General features: G+C 39.5%; 1 protein-coding gene across 1 annotated transcript in view; it reads right to left on the reverse strand.

Annotated features, from left to right (window-relative positions):
- LOC121330153 (janus kinase and microtubule-interacting protein 1-like) overlaps positions 1 to 18,914 on the reverse strand; it is a 104,536-nt gene that overhangs the window by 28,837 nt on the left and 56,785 nt on the right. Inside the window, exons 2-3 of the mRNA XM_041276464.1 lie at positions 16,694 to 16,953; positions 6,244 to 6,738 (exon numbers count right to left, since the gene is read on the reverse strand). Coding sequence (XP_041132398.1) covers positions 6,244 to 6,738; positions 16,694 to 16,822 — 624 coding nt within the window. The 5' untranslated portion in view covers positions 16,823 to 16,953. The remainder of the gene's footprint in view (positions 1 to 6,243; positions 6,739 to 16,693; positions 16,954 to 18,914) is intronic.

Consider the following 18,914-nt stretch of genomic DNA (forward strand, 5'->3'; position numbering starts at 1 on the left):
AAGAGGCTAAAGGGAAAAATAACTGGCTTCTGAAATCCCTTCCCTTGTTATGTGCAGAAGGCTGCATTAACATTTAGTTTTACAGGGTTTACTATAAAATTAGGGTACACCAAAACTTTAAACACAGTTACAACATTACACATTTGTAGTAGTCCCAGTAGTCGTGTTAATACTGTATGTATTTTGCAATTAGCGTCTTTAACCAAAACAATATTTGTATCATTATTCTGACCTCTACTGTACAATAGTACATAAAACTGTATGCGTGTGTGCAATAAAGGCATGTCTGTTTCTTCAAATGTCACAACTGGAACAAGCAAGACAGGACAAATGTAAATTCAAAAACAAGTAACAAGAAAATAGATCACCATGACTTCCAGTATATCATACAAATCTGACATACCGGCAGTCAGATGCACAAACAGGCAGCTTCCGTACACCCCAGATTAACACACACTGAATAACCTGGGCTAAAATGGTTTTACTTTCAATTGGAAAATCAGGTTATGTGGATATAAATGCAAACCTTTAAAAAGTAGGCCACATGTACAGTAAATGTACAGTTAGGATAGCAAAGGGAAGTCTGACATTTATTTCACAGAAAATGTATAAACCACTTAGAATTTTCAGCAGCTTGAAGTTAATATATATTCAGTGTAACACATATTCATGTTTAACCAATCTGTTCCCTAAATCTCATTATTTTGCAGATAACCATGCTTCTGGTCCATGTTAGCGCCTTGTGGCAGCATGGCTGGGTAGATAGAAACTTGGAGACAATTAAAGCAAAATTTCTTCAAAGGGATTTTCAAGAAGGATGATTAGCAGCTTGGTAAGCAATAATCCGGCTATCGGCTTACTCCTATCTTGGAATAACCTACAGTAGTACTAACACTGAATAAAAAATTTGTTTTCTACAATTGGCTGAAATATCACAAAAAAGCACCACCATCACTTGATAGTGCACCTCATTATTGTATTGCAGTACTTTTCTTCATATTCAGCACAACAGTTCAGATTTATCTATACCGAGCATCAAAAGAAACTTACCACTATTATAATATGGGCCATATGCACTTAATTAGTGAAACAGTTGATTGGACACGGGATATTGAGTGATTGCAGCTGTGCAATTGCAAGCTTGAATAAACGCAGTAAAGAAAATCATGGAAAAAATAACAAATATGCCACTGTCTGTCAAGAGAGCAGCGCCTTCGTGCAATCGGCATGTTGGAGGCTGGACTAACATGCCGATCGCTCACAGCCAGCAATTTCAAACCTGGCAAGACGGTATAACCAGACACACTCTGTCAATGACAGGCCACAGACTGGGAGACCAAGAGTCACAACACTGGCCAAGATCGACAGATGTCAGTTGTTAAATCAGCACAATAAAAAGTCACTGCACCTGCTCTAAAACAGAGTTTGTCATTTTTTGATAACATCTAGTGGATTTTATCCAAATATAAGTGTGATGGGGAACTGCCCCATCTATATGAATGTGTTTGGAACTGGCAGGGAGGGGGTTAAATTCCTCCCTGCCAGGAAAAAATGTGAGAATGTGAGAAGCTCTAATTGAATGATTAGTAATTATTGATTAATTGGGCTCCAGCCACAGGGGCTAAAAGCCAGGGGAGAGGGCCTGGCTGGAGGTGTTTTTCTGTCTGGGAGTTTGTTTTGTGTTCAAGAGTTTTTGGGTTGAGAAGAAAGGAGTGTCTTGTTTTAAAAGACTTGGAACCTGACCATTTATTTTGTAATTTGACTTTGATTATTTGTGTTTGAACTTCTTTTTGTTGACCCTTGTGCCTGTTTATTTGATTATTTTGTTTAAATAAAGAATTTTATTTTTGCCTTTACATTGTCTCTGAGCCTCAGCCCTCTGTGATCCTGTCACAATAAGTAATAAGTTTCTTTTGATGCTCAAATACAAGTGATGCGTTTCTTTTGATGCTCAGTATATTTTTAAACTGGATCTTATTTTAGAATTTATATCACAAAGAAACTACTTCTGCCAACACTTTGTGTTTCATACATTGCCCGTTATAATAACAGAATCCTGCTTCAAAGTTCTTGGAGTGCCGTGTTTACAGGATAATGTCCGTAGACAACCCCATTCTCTGCTACTGGGGGCTTGTTGGTTATTTCGTGAGCTCACAGTACTCCAAGAGCTTTCATGAAGTATCCTTTATATGTTTATACACAAAAAAAAACACAGACTTGTTCAACTGTAGCATTGATTAGGGTTTGTAGTATTGTAATAATTACACCAATAAACAAAACGTTTCTTCAATTTGAATAGGTTTGTAATAGCTTAATATTTTATGGGTGTATTCAAGTTTGGAATGTACATGGGCCACTCAGGAGTTGCACTTCACTTATTGTAGGTCTGAAACTGTCTGAAATCGGTCTACAATAGTGCTCGACAATTAAATTTGACAGCAGGCTAAATGACACGCGGGCAGCCGCAGAGCGTGCCACTTGCAATACCCCCAACCCCCCAAAAAATGTGTTGCAGCATGGCACAAGGCATACCGGCTCATCAATTAAAATATGAGGGTCAAGCTGGTTGAAAACAAATCAAAAAGGAAAACAAAGTAATAGCTGTGATAGTATGTCTTGTAATTCACTGTGCTTTCTCAGCCAATAGAGCAGTGAGCGAGAATCCACTGTTGAACCTTAGGAAAGAAGTATACAGTAATTGACATAGACAGCTTATTAAAGCTGATTGCTGGAATGATGGGTAAGTGATGTGAATCTTGGTCATATAGAAAGAACCAACTAAAGAGTTACACTGCTACTTCTAATCTAGAGTCATGAATTTACATGCGCTTGCTAGTTTCACTTCATGCTTTTTCTTTTAAATGTATTATGCCTGTCCCATAGAGTCAGCCCAGGCCATAAGAAATCATTACAAGCTCTACTTTAAAAATACAGATTAAAATAGCTATAAAACCCATTTTTGGAATACCGCTACTTATAAATGGGTCAATTTTATAAGATGAAAACTAAATTAACACCTTGAATGTAGGTAATGCAAACATGTGCCTTATCAGAGCACACTATCTGCTCCATGTCAAAAACAATTTGGAAATTCATTTTGGGTTATATATTATACTGGCTCAACTCAAGTACATTGCAATTCCTTCAGCCAACCTAATTTCATTCTCTGTCTCCATCTCGCTATTCTCGTGCAAGCCTCTTGGCAAATCAGGAGGATTTTGCAAGCTGGGTTTCAGTGGGTTTACAGCATACTTTCCTCCATCAGAAAAAAAGGAATGGTTTCCTATCGTTTCCGTATGTTTCTGCATGCAGCACAGGGGCCACTTTCCTGGCTGGCATGAAGGATTGCTTCCCTGCAGGAAGGAGAAACAGCAAGACAGCCCGTGCAGAGACACTCAGCCAACAGCTTGCTGCTGACTCAGAGATGGGCACTGACAGGAATCGACTGGAAGGCAGCTAAGCCAGTGCCCTGCTCTCTGCAGGACTCTCAATGCTAGCCCTTCTCCACGGTGACAAATTATCCCAGTTTTGAATTATTGTTGTCTATGTTTTGCCTTCAGCATTTTAGCTGCACTATTCCATGGCATTCTCCACTTACAATATAGTAATATAAATGCACTTGACCCTACTTCCCTTTTGTCAGCATTATACTGTACAGAATATTAATGATTTCTTATAACGCTGCAGAAAGACAATCAAAATAAATAATACGGAAGTCACTAACAAAGAAAATGTCATTATTAAATACACCAACACACATTAAGATCAATATTGTCAGCAAATGCCTTTATTAAAGTTAAGACAATATTTTAGATCTAAATAGTGCTACATAGTGTATCTAAGTAACATCCTGATTTACCATCATTAGAAATGCCAATAAAGCAGACATTTCTTCCTATGGGATTCTCAAGAAACATTATTTATTATTTATTTAATTTATATAGCACCTTATGTCATAGACCCCAAGGTGCTTTACAGAAAACATAATACTTGCAGCTTAATAAAACATTAAAATAGCATTAAAAAGATAATAAAAAGACTATTTCAAATAAAAGTAAATACATTTCCAATCATTATAAAAAAAAAAACAGTGATAATGAAAAAAGACACTAATGTGTATATAAATAAGTCTTCAATCTTGACTTAAAAACAGCAGGACTCCTCCTGGCTTCTCGACAAAAAGGGTAGAGCGTTCCATAATGTAGGAGCCTAATAAGAAAAGGCTCTTCCTCCCATACCATTAGTATTTACCCTTGGAATAACCAAGAGCCCTGCATCCTGAGAGCTAAGACTCCTCTTAGGAATGAATGAGATTAACAGCTCTTGTAAATAACCAAGTGCTAATCCATTAAGGGCTTTGTAAGTTAAAAATAAAAATCAATTCGAAACTGCACAGGAAGCCAGTGTAAGGAGGCCAAGACAGGAGTAATATGTTCACCTTTTCTGGTTTTAGTTAGACTTCTTGCAGCAGCATTCTGAATAAGCTGCAAGCGAGACACCAAATACTTTGGAATCCCAGAAAAAAAGTGCTTTACAATAGCTGATTCTCGATGAAACAAAGGCATGCATTAGCCTCTCTGCATCAGATACAGAAATAATAGATCTAAGTTTAGCTATATTTCTCAAATGACGAAAAGAAGCTTTAAAATGTTCCCAATATGGGACTCAAATGATAGAACAGGTAAAAAAATGGCCACCAAATTTTTTGCTTCAAGTTTTAGTTCTGAGGAAAGGCTGCTATTCTATATAAATCAACATTTTGTAATTGGTGCTGTGAACCCACAAGCATGTCCCTTTTATCAAAATTCAACATCAGAAAATTCTGTGACATCCAACACTTTATATCCGCAAAGCAGGCAGCTAATAGGGTCCCAGTAGAAGGATTGTCTGGCTTGAAAGACAAGTACAGCTGAGTATCACCTGCGTAACAATGGAAATTCACTCCATGCCTGCGGATAATATCACCTGATGGCAACATATATAATGAAAACAACAGGGGACCTAAAATAGAAACCTGAGGAACACCACAGACAACCTCTGACAAATCAGACTTCATCTCCCCGACAGAAACGTACTGAAACCCATCGGAAAGATAAGACCTAAACCATGAATGGACACCGCCTGCCAAACCCACTAAACTCCCAAGCCAATTTAATAGAATAGAATGGTCCACGGTGTCAAAGGCAGATCAAGCAGAATTAAAACTGAAGGAAAGCCAGAATCTGAGCTTATCAAAAGTTAATCTACTACCCTAATAAGAGAAGTCTCAGTGCTCTGTGAAGATCAAAATCCAGACAGATTAGATGTCAAAGCGCTGCTCTATAGAAACTGGAAATCAGTTCAGTTTTCATGGCCTTTAAACTACAGGGATGGAAACAAGACTCCCATTGCATAGCAGTTTAATCCATTCCTGGTTTTACTATGAAAGTTTAATAAGATGTACCTGAGCTTGTCATCTATAGACTGTGGGCAATCAAGCTCGTAGTAAAACCTGGAACAGGTGAAACTGCTATGAAATTTTTTTAACTAAATAACAAATAGTAAACGTCCTACAACAGCCCGTCGCCAATTCGGATTTGAATATTTCTATTTTTATTTGATTTGTAAGTCCGACCACAAAATAAAGATACAGGAATTTTCAGTGTCACTGTTTGCAGAAGCTGATTCTGGCTACCCTGCTGGATGCTGTACCACCTGGAGCAGGCATTGCAGGGCAGCAGAGTGGTACACAGAACACCTGCTCCACTGTATTCTTGCAGCAAAGGAACAGCTGCCTGTTCATGTCTCCCAATATAAGCTTGTGGAGAAATGCAGCACTATTAACACAGGAAGTGCACAGTTAAGAGTTAAAAATATAATTCAGTTAATTATAAAGAAAATGATTTTTTTTTTTTTCCTGCAAAAGTATATACAGTGAATATGATTAAAAACCAAAACATGCATGAAAATAACTACAAAGCAACATTTACAAGATAATCAACTCTGATAACTGTTCATCTTTATAACTGGAGAAACAGATACATAATTCAGCCTTCTGTGTTTGCAGGTTATTGCTTTTGGCTTGATGCATGTTATGTGTATTTAAAACCTACTACAAAATCAATCCTAATGTTGACTGTTATACTATCTCCACATTCAGGGAGGGGCGGTAGTGACCATGTGAAACAGGGGGATGGCGAATGAATGCTTTAGATTAGGGTTGAAAACCCGGTGATGGAAATCTCTCCTGAAGGATTAACTCACCAGCCGACGGATGTCCTTCTCACAATCCCGCTTTATCCGGCTCGTCTCCTCCTGATGCGACTGGTGGGCCGACCTCAGGTCTGCAGCTTTGGCTTTATCAGCCTGCATGATGTTATTCAAAGTCTCCTCCACCTGCTTCTTGGCCGACCTCAGTTCCAAGTTCTCCTGCTGCAGTTTGGTGCGATCGCTGTCGAAGGCGCGGCGGGCTTCCTCCCGGGCCTCACTCAGCAGGGCCATCTTCACCTTGTCGGCCGCCCCGTCCCGCAGCACGTTGACCAGGGACTGCATGCGTTGGAGCTCGCTGTCCCGGATCTTGATGACGCGGGTCAGCTCCTGTTCGTGCTGCTTGATCAGGACCTCCCGCACTGCCTGCAGGTCCTTCATCTTCTCCTCGTGGAGTTTGGCCTTTAATTCCGTCACCAGGACCGTGTGCTTGTGCTGCTCCAGCTCCCTGCTTTGCTTGGCCTCCTGCATCTTCTCCCTCAGCTTGGCTACCTGGAGAAGTTATATAAAAATTTAAATTAAAAGTTACGTTAGTAAAATACATATGCCCTTGTCAAGAACAAAAACAAACTAGAATGCATGTTTTCACATGACACTCACACAAAATCAAAGGTTGTTTTACAAAAGTCCGCTTACTATAGTAAACATCTAATTATATTGTGAATATTTACATGCATTGTTTAAAGATCGTGAAACAACTTGTTTTGCTGCTGCAAGTGAGTCATGTAACATTTATATGAAACGTACAAAAATTTACATTTGCAGCTGTATAATCCATGTGTATTGGTACTAATATACTGGAGAGCTAGCTGGCCTCCCTTCTCAATTACTGCATTCATATTTTCAGTCAGGGTACATGATAAGGGGAGGCAGTTGATTGGTCAACAACAGAAAAGGTGTAGACAGAGTTTAACTTTCCTGATGAATTCACTTAGGAAGTGCAAGTGGAACATATTACGACTCAAACAAAATTGAGAATCTAAGCAAAATGAGAAAATCCCCTAATTTGCCATGTATGTACATTAATGTGGTCATGTGACACTACGTGCAACTATTCAGCAACAGTCATGGCAAAGACTGATACCCGATTTCACAAGCAGCATGAAAATGTAACTGGCACATCCCTCAACATAGTGGCTGCACTGACCAAATGAGTGTTCCTGGACAGTAGTGCAATTACAGATGCTACCATTAAAATACAGCAAAGGACTGCTTTCAAAATTATTTGTTTTATCACAGCAGTAAACACAAAGCACACGTACGTAATAACCACTACATTACATCGACTACATGTATTGTGGAGTTAAACTGAACCTCTGTTTGATTTGGTAAACATTTCACTCAATTCAAAAAAAGAAAACTTAAAAAGAAAAAAAGCCAGGTTTATTAATATCAACTATTTGTGTCAAATGTGCTACAGCAGAACTGTCATTAAGCAGTTCAAACAGCAGCCTCCGCTCTCTGGTCTCTCATAAACCAGAAATAAAAACAACACTGGCGCAGCTCCACAGGCAATGTATGCTTGTGACACAGCATGGAATGTTGATTTCTCCGAACGCGGTCGTTCAAAATGTAAACATCTCCACAAGGATCAATTAATTGCGATGCTTACTGACACTTTTGGTCTGGATGAAAGAGCTCTTCAAAGATGTGCAGACACTGCATGTTCAGATCTACACAGGGCTACTCACTGGGAGATACCACTTAGGAATGCTTCTAGTGTGAACTCCCTTTTTACAAACTGCAAAAAGAAACCTGCAGCACAATCCATTAACACTGTACAGGGAGAGAAAGAGAAGAAAAAAAGCCAAGTACACTAGCCCAGTTTCCATGTTTTTTTTTTTCTTTTCACAACACACATTTGATTTTGCTACAGCAAATATAGACCTTCAAGAATTCAAAAGGTCAAAGTTACCCTCTCTCAGTTGCCAGAGCAGTATTGGACATCTTACTGTGACAAGACACAGACGAAGAGATGCTTACTGATTGTGTATGCTCCAGTCAGAGGCAAACCCATCAATAAGTCGATAAATAACCAGCTTGCACATTACACAAGACAGACCATCAGCCTACACAGACAGCAAACAACACTGCAGCACTGAAAAGAAAATAAGAATGCCCTTTATCACAAACTTACTGACAAAAATAAATAAATAAATAAAGATATAAATGCAACATTAGAAATACATTGCTGTGAGCCTGCTATTAACAGAGTCCAGCTAACATTTAGTGCCCTTTGAATGTCGTACCTGTTTTGGCAACACTGCACAGACCCATTTTGGGAAGCAACATAAATTACTACTGTAATTTACTATAACTCTCTGTAGTTGTGGCAAGGATAACATTGGGGTACCACTGTCCTTGTGAGAGGATGCTCTCATTAAAATGATCTGCGATCGAGGCACAGCATTGCTAGATGATTAGATTATTTGCCGTAGGATCTCACCTTCTGGACCAACAGGTGCCATCCCAAAGGTGCCACCTCTGATGTCTGTCAGAGGTGAACCAAGGCTGGGTGATGAAGGACCATCAACCCCCCAGAAAAGACAGACACTTGTGGTGGAGAGGCAGGAGAGAAAGACTTAGTCTTAGTCTACATAGTATTGGGTAGAAAATAGGTTTAGCTTAGCCAGCTGTGCCTCACCCCTAGAAACACAGCAAGCCTCCAATTCAGGGATACAAGGACTAAGAATTTGGCAAAAAAGTTACATTTTGTTCTTATCTAATAACACAAACATACTGATACCAGACAGTTATTGGTTATGTTAACAGATAGCTTTAAAGTTTGGTGTTCGGCTCTCTGAAAATAACGAGGTGGTCGAAACGTTCTGATGTGATGTAAATGCAGTCGTTGTAGTTCAAAGCACAAAACGCTGTACATATTAGGGTAGTAAATACAGGTATTTTATTAAAATAAATGTTTCCTAAGCCATCAGTTATATTTTAGTCAGGTAGACTAAAAGATTACAGTAAAACAATTTTAGAACAGATAAATTCATTAGAAAACTAAATTGGTCTTGAACCTGCTCCCAATAAAAGCCTCAGTTTTACAACAGATTTTTATTGTCAGTCAAGGGCCTCGGTACATGAGAGAAATTTGCTTCCCAACAGGCTTTTGAAACTCGGTGTGGAAATGAACTGCCATTGGTTATTACTCTATTGTAAAAGGGAGGGAAAGGTAACAGTTCTTTTGAAATCAATTCATTAATACATAGGTTTGTTTCGTTAATACTGCACCTACCACCAAATACTTCTTAAAGTTAATTACTCAGAAAATTGGAGCAGCAGCACTCCCCTAGTGCCTGTAGCTGTCTTGAACATGCTGGTTTTTATAGTTACATTTTTAAATAATCTGAGGCAACCATTTTGGTAGAGTTACAAGAACAAAAATGCACTTAACAGTATTCAACAGGAGCTTTTCATCCCTGTACTGCGATTACAAAAAAAGAAAGTCTTACGGAACTCGCTCCTTTTACCTCCGAGCAATCAGAATAAATCATTTTCTGACAGCTTTTACATTACAACATTTTTTTTAACATCAAGTACACACCCACATACAATGCAATTCACAGTATTGTATAACATGCAAGGCCCCTTATATAAGGTATAACCAGAACATACATATTCTAAAAAAAGAGTGTGTTAATGGTCACCTGCCACCAGCGATAACGGGCAGGGACACGGGAAGTGGGGGTGCAGCCGCACCCCCACATGCCAAGGGAGGGGGGTGGTGGCAGTGCGACGTTTCTCATTAACTTTAGTTTATGAATGAGCATTTGCACTGCCTGCAAGAAAGTCAAGAATCAATGTTTTAACCAATTAGTGTTGCCGTGTGCGTGCTGTCATTTAGTGTTTCAACCAATTCGCACTAAGCATTGCTATGCGAGGGAGATGGTCATTGCTCCAACCTATCTGTCTTGACCTAGCAGCTGGTTTCGCTATGATAACTGTGTGTTTAACAATGTGGGATGGCAAAACATTACAAATGAATCTCTGTAACTTCCAGAACCACATTTAAAACAGTCGAGAATAAAGGCTATAACTATATAACTGTTAACATGTGTCAATATAGTTCTCAATAAACAAATCGTGACCTGCCAGCGTTTCTTTTTACTAGAAGTAAGAACCAATCCACGTTCTGTATGCCACTTATTTTAATTTAAATTAAACCAAAGCAACCATACTCAACTGTGTTTCAGTGGTGCTGTCTTCTCTGTCATGTTCTTTTTTTAATTCCCTTTTTAAAAACTGTTACAGCAACAGCCCAGACTAGTGAGGCACGATCATTTCCAATAGTAGGCTCATACTAGTACTGTATTTGGAATTTGAGATTTTTTTAGAATGAATGCATATATGTGTATTCCCAGTCATGTGAAATCCATTGATTAGGGCCTAATGAATTTATTTAAATTGACTGATTTCCTTATATGAACTGTAACTCACTAAAATCTTTGAAATTGTTGCATGTTGCATTTATATTTTTCTTCAGTGTAATAAGTAACAGTTGCTACCAAATGCCAAGCAGTAGTGCATTGCCAACGAAATTACAAAAGGTAGAACTTTCCCGATTAGCTTGGGTATCTAACATGTTTTCAAGTCTAATTTGTGTTACTTAAGAGACCAGCACAATTCAAATGCATGAATAGACCTATTAAACCTGTCGAACAGAATGAAAGTGTAGCGTACACGGGGGAAGGCAGCAGCAGGGCTGGTAGGTGACGTAATCACATACAAAGACATAAGCCTGATATACGCTCTTTGCAAAGGAGCCGGCTCTTTTGTAGAGTGGTATCGGCACTATGCTTCAATGCTAGAGGTCCCGGGTCCGTGCCCGCCCTCCGCCTGTATGTGGACTGCCTCGCCCTGTGTGATGCGCCTGCCTGCAGGAACCAAGATCGCTATAGAAAGCATTTTAATGCCGAAGATTAATGGATTTAGTGGACCCCCCTCAGTCTGAACTTCGTTCCTGCGTCTCTGATAATGGGCATGCCAAATTTATGTTTAATAACTGCCTGGGGTTAACCTCCCTAAATGTTAACACTAAACTTTTTATTTTTACACCAGTGTAACCATTAACCTGTCTCCTTGTAAACACTCTGCCCCAAGTAGACGTGAGAAATGCTACATGAAAAGGTACCAGGTGAGCACTCCTTTAAAGCTAACTGGCAGACCTGCTGTTTTTGCATCAATATCCAGTATTTTATTAGCAACCGATGCCTCTATAACATGCACATCACAATTATATGCAATACGGTTGGCTCCCAACAATATCCTTCCACAGAGTTTCAGCTGTAGTTATTTCTGCTTACCATTTATTTATTCCACCATTCTGTTACTCATATTTTCCACATTTTCTGTGGGGAAGAATTGTCACCAGTTTGCCAAAACTAAATAGAAAATGAAAACACCTCTTCTACGGTCATACTAATTTGGAGGTTTTTTTATAGTCACTTGTTAGTTATTTTTCCACCCAAAGCATTTGTTTTAATTGACTGTATAAAAACTACAGTGCCACTGGCACAGCTTCTCTGTTTGCATAGACACATGTTCTGTTAACACTGAAGTACTACATGTACAGTAACAACAAAATGTGATTAGTGTAAAGCCATTTTATTTTGTTTAGAGAGCTCTTCAGTATAGATATGAGACTGGGACCTAAATAAACAGGTGCTGGTCAAGTAGATCCAGTAGTATTCTAGTATCTGTTTTACAACTGTTCTGGACTAATTCATGTAAATGGCACTGTGACAGGGTGCCCACCCCATGTGTATATTTTATGCATGATTATTGTCTTCATATGTATTATTATTAGCATATGTGTGTTGTGTTCATGTGCAGATGGACGAAAGCCACCCAACATTATTATTTATTATTTGAGACCCTCTCAATAAAACCGTGGGAATGTGGCTGGAGCCTTAATGAGGTAATTTATTAATGGGTAATAAAGGCTCCAGCCACAGATATAAAAGACCCACTATGGGCTCATGGTGGTTGGAGAGTAGGAGAATCATAACGCGAGCGATTGCTACCAGCCAGAAAGCAAAAGGTACTTGTTCTAAAGTAAACGTGACTTACTGTTTATTTTTTGTTTTGTTTTGGCCAATGTGTCCATTTCTGTGTACATGTTTTTGTTTTGTTTAAATCTTTATTTTTGTATTTATTAAATACGAGTGCAGCAGCGCCATTTTGCCCCGTACAACCTGTGTTTATGTTTAATTTCCTGGTCTGATGTCACCAGCCACACACCACACAAAGCCATCTGTGACAGGCATGCATTCACTATTCTTCATCCCTGAAAAGTAGTAGCCTGCTCCGTTACTTGCTATCACAGATGAAGAGCCCGAGGTGAAAGAAAGTTCCATTCAGTCAGTTGCAATGGCACTAGTGTCCTGGAGAAAAAGCAGACTGGGGGGAAAAGTGGATCGTAGTCTAGGATTTAAAGAGGAGGTTTCACTGTTTCTAAGGTTTACGCATAGATCGCTGTACTAGTGCTACATCTGGGGAATTAGTAGAACAAGCCCAGGGAATAAGTAGATTGGATACATTAACAATAAATACATAATTTTAAATGAAGTTTGTAAGTATTATTTGTATGTCTGTTTAACGTTATTGCAACTGAAAGTTTTTTCTAATTTAGCTGTCATGGTGAGTTCTTCTAGTCTTTTATTTTTTTTAAAAACTAGGCTGATAAAGTTTAGTCTTTGTAAACTGTGATAGTTACCACTAGGCCTACTGACCAAATAATATAAGCAATACTAATAATACTATATGATTGTATGTCATTAGAATATATTACTAAAACATTTTAATATCGATTAAAGAGTGACAACATTTTGACATGTAAAGCCTTTTAATAATACACAGTAAATAAATCTTTGCGATCACACATCAACTACGGCCTACATCTGACTAACAACAACATTTTTAAAACACACACCAGCAGAAATAGTTGACAAACGTTTAACACTTTAGTCCGAGTATAAAGACATAACAGAAAACTTTGCATCACACATATTTTACAGACAGAAAATAAATAAATAAAACCGGTGTGTGAACACATTACCATACGATCTGGCAAATAAAATGATCAGACAGAAAATGCTGAGCGCAGTTAACTTCTCCTTTAAATCTTCCTTTTACCTCACTGAGCTTACGTGATCTACTTTTTCCCTAGTCTACTTTTTCCCTACAACACCGCTACTGTAAATATGTGTCATTTTGCTCCAGATCTAAACATACCCATGACACCTCCTCTATTCTGAGCTTTTACTTCACAAGCCTTTGCCAAACTATGAATACTTTAAGGTGGAAGTGGTTCAAAGCAGTCATACAATGAGTACAGAACATTGTCAGCAAATAACTATTTACACGATATATAAACATATGTTCTTATGATACAAGTGCAGAGTGTATTTATCCTCAGACAAATAGGATATGACACAACATCCTGTCAAACAGTTTAATAACCTGTGCAGCACACAACTGGGGTAGATGTTTTTGACATGCACACTGAGTGAAGTCCCTACCAAACTAGCTGTGGCTTTGTTCACATCTGGTACAAAACGTTTGGCATGAAGTTTAGTAAACAGTCAATTTACCCATCACAGAAATGATTATTCAACACAACCTTAGTTATAAGCATCTATTTGAAAAAATCATCAATGGATACCAAGATATTTTTTGCAAACATGCATAAGCCATCAACTTCTACAGCAGTGGTTCCCAACCTGTGGTCCACGGACATATGGAAATGGTTAAAAGAAACTGAAACTTTGCCATCAGCAAATTTCAATGTGCAAAATGACAACATTCCTTGCTGACCTGGTTAGGTACGCTATATAAATACTTTTCTTTCTACATGTACTTATACATATATAAAAAGTAGTTTCGAAATGCTGTTGTGAAAAAACACGTGGCAACTATCCCACAGGGAAAAAACCCAAACACTATGGTGGTCTCTACATTGAAAAAGGTTGGGAACCACTGCTCTGCAGGAATTCAACTTTCACTCATTTTGATGGGTCTACATCTGAGAAGGTATTGAAAGTATGCAACTGTCCCTGCTTGATACACAGTATCATGCAGTATTAACAGCATGCAACTGTCTATGCTTGGGACAGACTGGTGACTTGATTTTTCCACATTTAAAAAACTCAGATAAACTTCAGCACAAGCAGCCATTTGAAAACAAGTTTCGACACCTATGGAGAATGCTGACATTCGCAATCACAGCATAAACATTTGTACCCTTTGATATTTCAGACTAAAGGTCATTGTGCAAACAAAAAATAATGTGGACAGCAAACACTGATCAGTCTGTGGGAGATGACTGCTGGCTGCCATTGGCACTGATATACAGTAAGTAAATTACAAGATCAAAAGCAATGCAAAGGGGCTCCCAAGTGGCGCAACTCCACGTGGAGTGCAGGATGCACCCTATAGCCTGGAGGTTGCCAGATCAAGTCCAGGCTATTCCACTACCACCACCCGGGGGAGGGGTCTTAGGTTGGCCAGGGTGTCCTTGGCTTACCACGCACCAGCGACCCCTATAGGCTGGCCAGGCGCCTGTGGGCTTGCCTGTAAGCTGCCCAGAGCTGCGTTGTCCTCCAACAACAGCGGGCCTGCAGAGTGAAAAGAAGCGGTCAGCTGACAGCAGACGCTTCAGAGCACAGCGTGTGTTTGTCTTCGCCACTCCCGAGTCAGCACAGGGGTGATAGCGGTGAGCCGAGTCTAAAATACAATTGGATATTTAAAATTGGGAGAAAAACAGGGCAAAATCAATTACTGACCATTAAATAAAAAAAATAAAATAAAAAGCAATGTAAAAGATAAGTATATATGCTGTTTCAATTGCCTTATCAGCCATCCTGTGAATACAACACCATTGTGGCAGGGCAGATACCCTTTACATGGATGTGTATGTTTTTATTCTTGTGCAATATTTTTTTTTGTTTATTGTAAATAATTTGAGAGCCAGATGCTCCGCCCGAGACACACCATCAGCTGAGTTTGTTTACAGAGTTCCTTGCCATATAAAGGCAAAACTGACTCAAATCAAGGCTGATGAGACACAACAAGACCAGTCCGCGTTACCCTGTTTGTGGAAATCTTATGAAAGCAGAAAATCAGGAAAGCAGATACTTCACACTTTACTTTGCCATTTTCATCTCCTCTGAAAACCTACCTCCTCAGCTGCAGCAGTGCACTTAACACTCTCAGACCGTGATCGAGTCATCCAAAACCAAGAGTGGGTTTACGATAAATGTTCAAATACAAGCATTCCTGGGGAGCATAATACCTGTGTTATTCAGCAGTGAACAATTAACCTTAATGAATATACTGTAGCTGCTTTCAGATGCAATGATGAAAGGCATCCTAAATCCAAATGTAGAACCTTAGATTCTGCTTTAAGTCCCTATACAGTAAATAGGCGCAAAGAAGAAACATGGAGCCAATTAACTACAACAAATATAGAGCGCAATAAAACTGAAGTCAACAGGCCACTGAGGTGAAACATCTCCGCTAACAATCTGTGGAAAAGGACAGATTTTAATACCTCAACAGCTAAACACTGTTTATCTCCACTGCAGGCTCATTGCAGATGTATGAGTCAGAAAGAATCATTATTGATTCACTGCAACCAGCTGCAAAATTCTCTTTTATAGCCACACGGCTCTGGATGAAATTGAACTCAAATTGAATCCACAGAAATGAGTGTGTTCTGTGAAATGAATGTTACACTGCTATGTTCAACGTGACTAAGTCACATAATTCAATAATAATAAAACTATACTGCAGAAGCTAAGGTTATTCAACTGAAACATGACATTGTACTTTCTTTACTACAACAAAGTAATGGGTTTGTGTTTTTATTTTTTTTCTGGCAAATAAAATCACAAAACTGAGAAATGCTGGACATGCTGTAGATATTTTATTAAAATGTTCAGGGCATTTTCAGGCATTTAATTATTAACACAAAATTAAAAAATAAAAAGAATATTCACTGGATGCCGACAGTTTCCCACTCATGATACAGAGGTCTTAAACAAACTTCTGGACGCAACATGTCTCGGGGATCTAGCCCTCATAACCTTTATATCACGCAGTATTATTAGCCACTGCAGGATCGTTATTTCCCGTGAGATGGTTCTATATACCTTCTGAGATGGGTTAAATCTACAGCAAGGCTTTTTTACTCAAAATCTGTTTACATTTCCGAGATATCATTACAACCAGTCACCACTGTTTTGTAGTATAATACACATGGATGTGCTGTGCGTCTGGTGTCGTATTGAATAAGAGCATGCAGTTTGGGTGAGAGCACTGCAAAGCAAGGCTGCTTAAAAATATCAAAAATAACATTCTAAATTTTGATTACAAAGGAATGAATAAGTAATTAACACACAGAGCGTTTCGTCTGGATTGCTCTGCAGAAAGGGGCACATACCTTGCCTTTCTCTTGCTGGAGCTCAATTTGAATCTCTGTCAGCTTAGTCCCAAGTTCCTCGTTGGCAGACTGTAGGGCGTCTATCAGGGCCTCAGGCTTTTCCCCCTTCCCGCGGCTTCTCTTTGACATCTTTGCTGAAGTTCTCTGTTCTTCAATAACCCAGAATGGAATTCGTCTATCATAAAGGAATCATGGTCTCAGCAAAAGTGTACTTCACAGAGCTTTCAGCCCTCATCAGCAGCAGCTAACTTGTGTTTGTTCTGGAAGAGAGTGCAACAGAGACAGGACAACACTGTCACCGTTTACCAATGTGTTAAAACATTGTTTGATCACAACAGCAAATCAAAGGAGAATGAATGCCTATCGCCTAGAGATCCTCTACATAGGAACAGAACCTATTGTGCAGTACCCAGATAACCAGGCTTCAACCAAGAGTCTCAAAATGTAAGAAAACACCAGGCACCTCTCTATATAGACAGATTTAGATGTTAATAACAATCTAAAAACAAAATACTCTCCATTTCATTACAATTCACTACACAGTTCTGTGGATAGAGCAGAAGGAAGAAGGAAGCAAGTTTTCTTCCAGGACAACCTTGTACTTGGCTTTATTCATGCATCCTTCACAAAGACAAATCTGCCCGATTTCAGCCTTGCTGAAGCACCCCCAGATGAGTCCAATTTTCAGCTTTGCCCAACACCTGGTCGTCTAATGGTTAGACGGAGACCTGGAGAGGCCTACAAGCCACAATGTCTCACACCCACTGTGAAATGTGGTGTAGGATCCGTGATGATCTGGGGGTGCTTCAGCAAGGCTGGAATCGGGCAGATTTGGCATGAATCAAGCCAAGTACAAGGTTGTCCTGGAAGAAAACTTGCTTCCTTCTGCTCTGACAATGTTCCCCAACTCTGAGGATTGGTTTTTCCAGCAGGACAATGCTCCATGCCACACAGCCAGGTCAATCAAGGTGTCTCTATAAATCAGCTATAAGGTCTATATAAATCAGCTCACCGCTCGCAACCCCCCCCCCCCCCAACTTGAGGAACGGAGGCTGGAGCACGCATCCTCCGAAAGGTGCTCCTGCCAATCCCTCATTTTTTCGCACTGCTGATCCACAGCGAGGCCACCAGGCCTATAGTGCCGGAGGACAACACAGATCTGGAGGCTCCACTGCAGAACCATGGGCGCCCTATCGGCCACAGGGGTCGCTGATGCGCGGTGAGCCGTGGAATCTGCTAACCTAAGCCCTTCCTACCCAGGCAATGCTCAGCCAATTGTGCGCCACCCCCTAGGAACTCCCGGTCACAGTCAGCTGTGACATTACCTGGACTCAAACCTGCGATCCCCAGGCTATAGGGCATATCCGCTTGGAGTGCCTTTGCTGGATTCGCCACTCGGGAGCACCCCAACAACATTGTTTGGTTTAAACTATTTATAACCACCACTATACAAGGAAATAAAAAAAAAATCTTAGTTTTCACTAGTAAAAGACACAGAAAACCCTTTATTCTGAAAAGTGAAAGCATCATGTAAAACGTTTCCCTTTTTGTTGGTCTTCACTTGTTTAGCTACAGCATGCTCAGTGCAGGCACATGCTCCACAACTACCCCCATCACCCAGAAAAGAAAACTCTCCAAACTAATCATACTCAGTAAGACCGATGAAGGAATATCCATGTGTCACAATCCAATAAAACTCCCCAGTACAACCTGAAAGGTTCTGCTCTCCACTGAAATCCCTGGCTCTGATTAAACAACATATGCCTGAATGGCCAGTATTCACACGCGAATAAAGCTTCTTAATGCTGAATGACAAGGAAATGTATTAAGAAATTCCGTAACTAAGACTAATCAGTTTGAAGTGATCTGGACTGGGTTCATTGTCTTGAAATCTACATCAGGTGATCCTAGGAAGACTTCCTCACATCTAACTGTCAGTGGAATGTCATCACTTCTTTAAAAAAGTAATGCCAACAGTATTATCTGAATACTGTTCTTAAATGTATTATTCCAAGTCATTCAAAATACCCAATATCTTGGGTGCATGTTTGGAGAGAGGGAGATGGGGTAATTTAATAGCATTTCAGAATTGATATTAAGGCTGCTAAATCAGTCACACTTAAATAATGTAATTTAGCACAAACGCAAATTAGATGATTCCAATTAAATGCATTTCCATCCAATCAGAGTTATTTTGGATTACACAACCTCTCCAGGGATT

This window comes from Polyodon spathula, chromosome 2 (assembly GCF_017654505.1).
Source record: "Polyodon spathula isolate WHYD16114869_AA chromosome 2, ASM1765450v1, whole genome shotgun sequence".
Classification (NCBI taxonomy): domain Eukaryota; kingdom Metazoa; phylum Chordata; class Actinopteri; order Acipenseriformes; family Polyodontidae; genus Polyodon; species Polyodon spathula.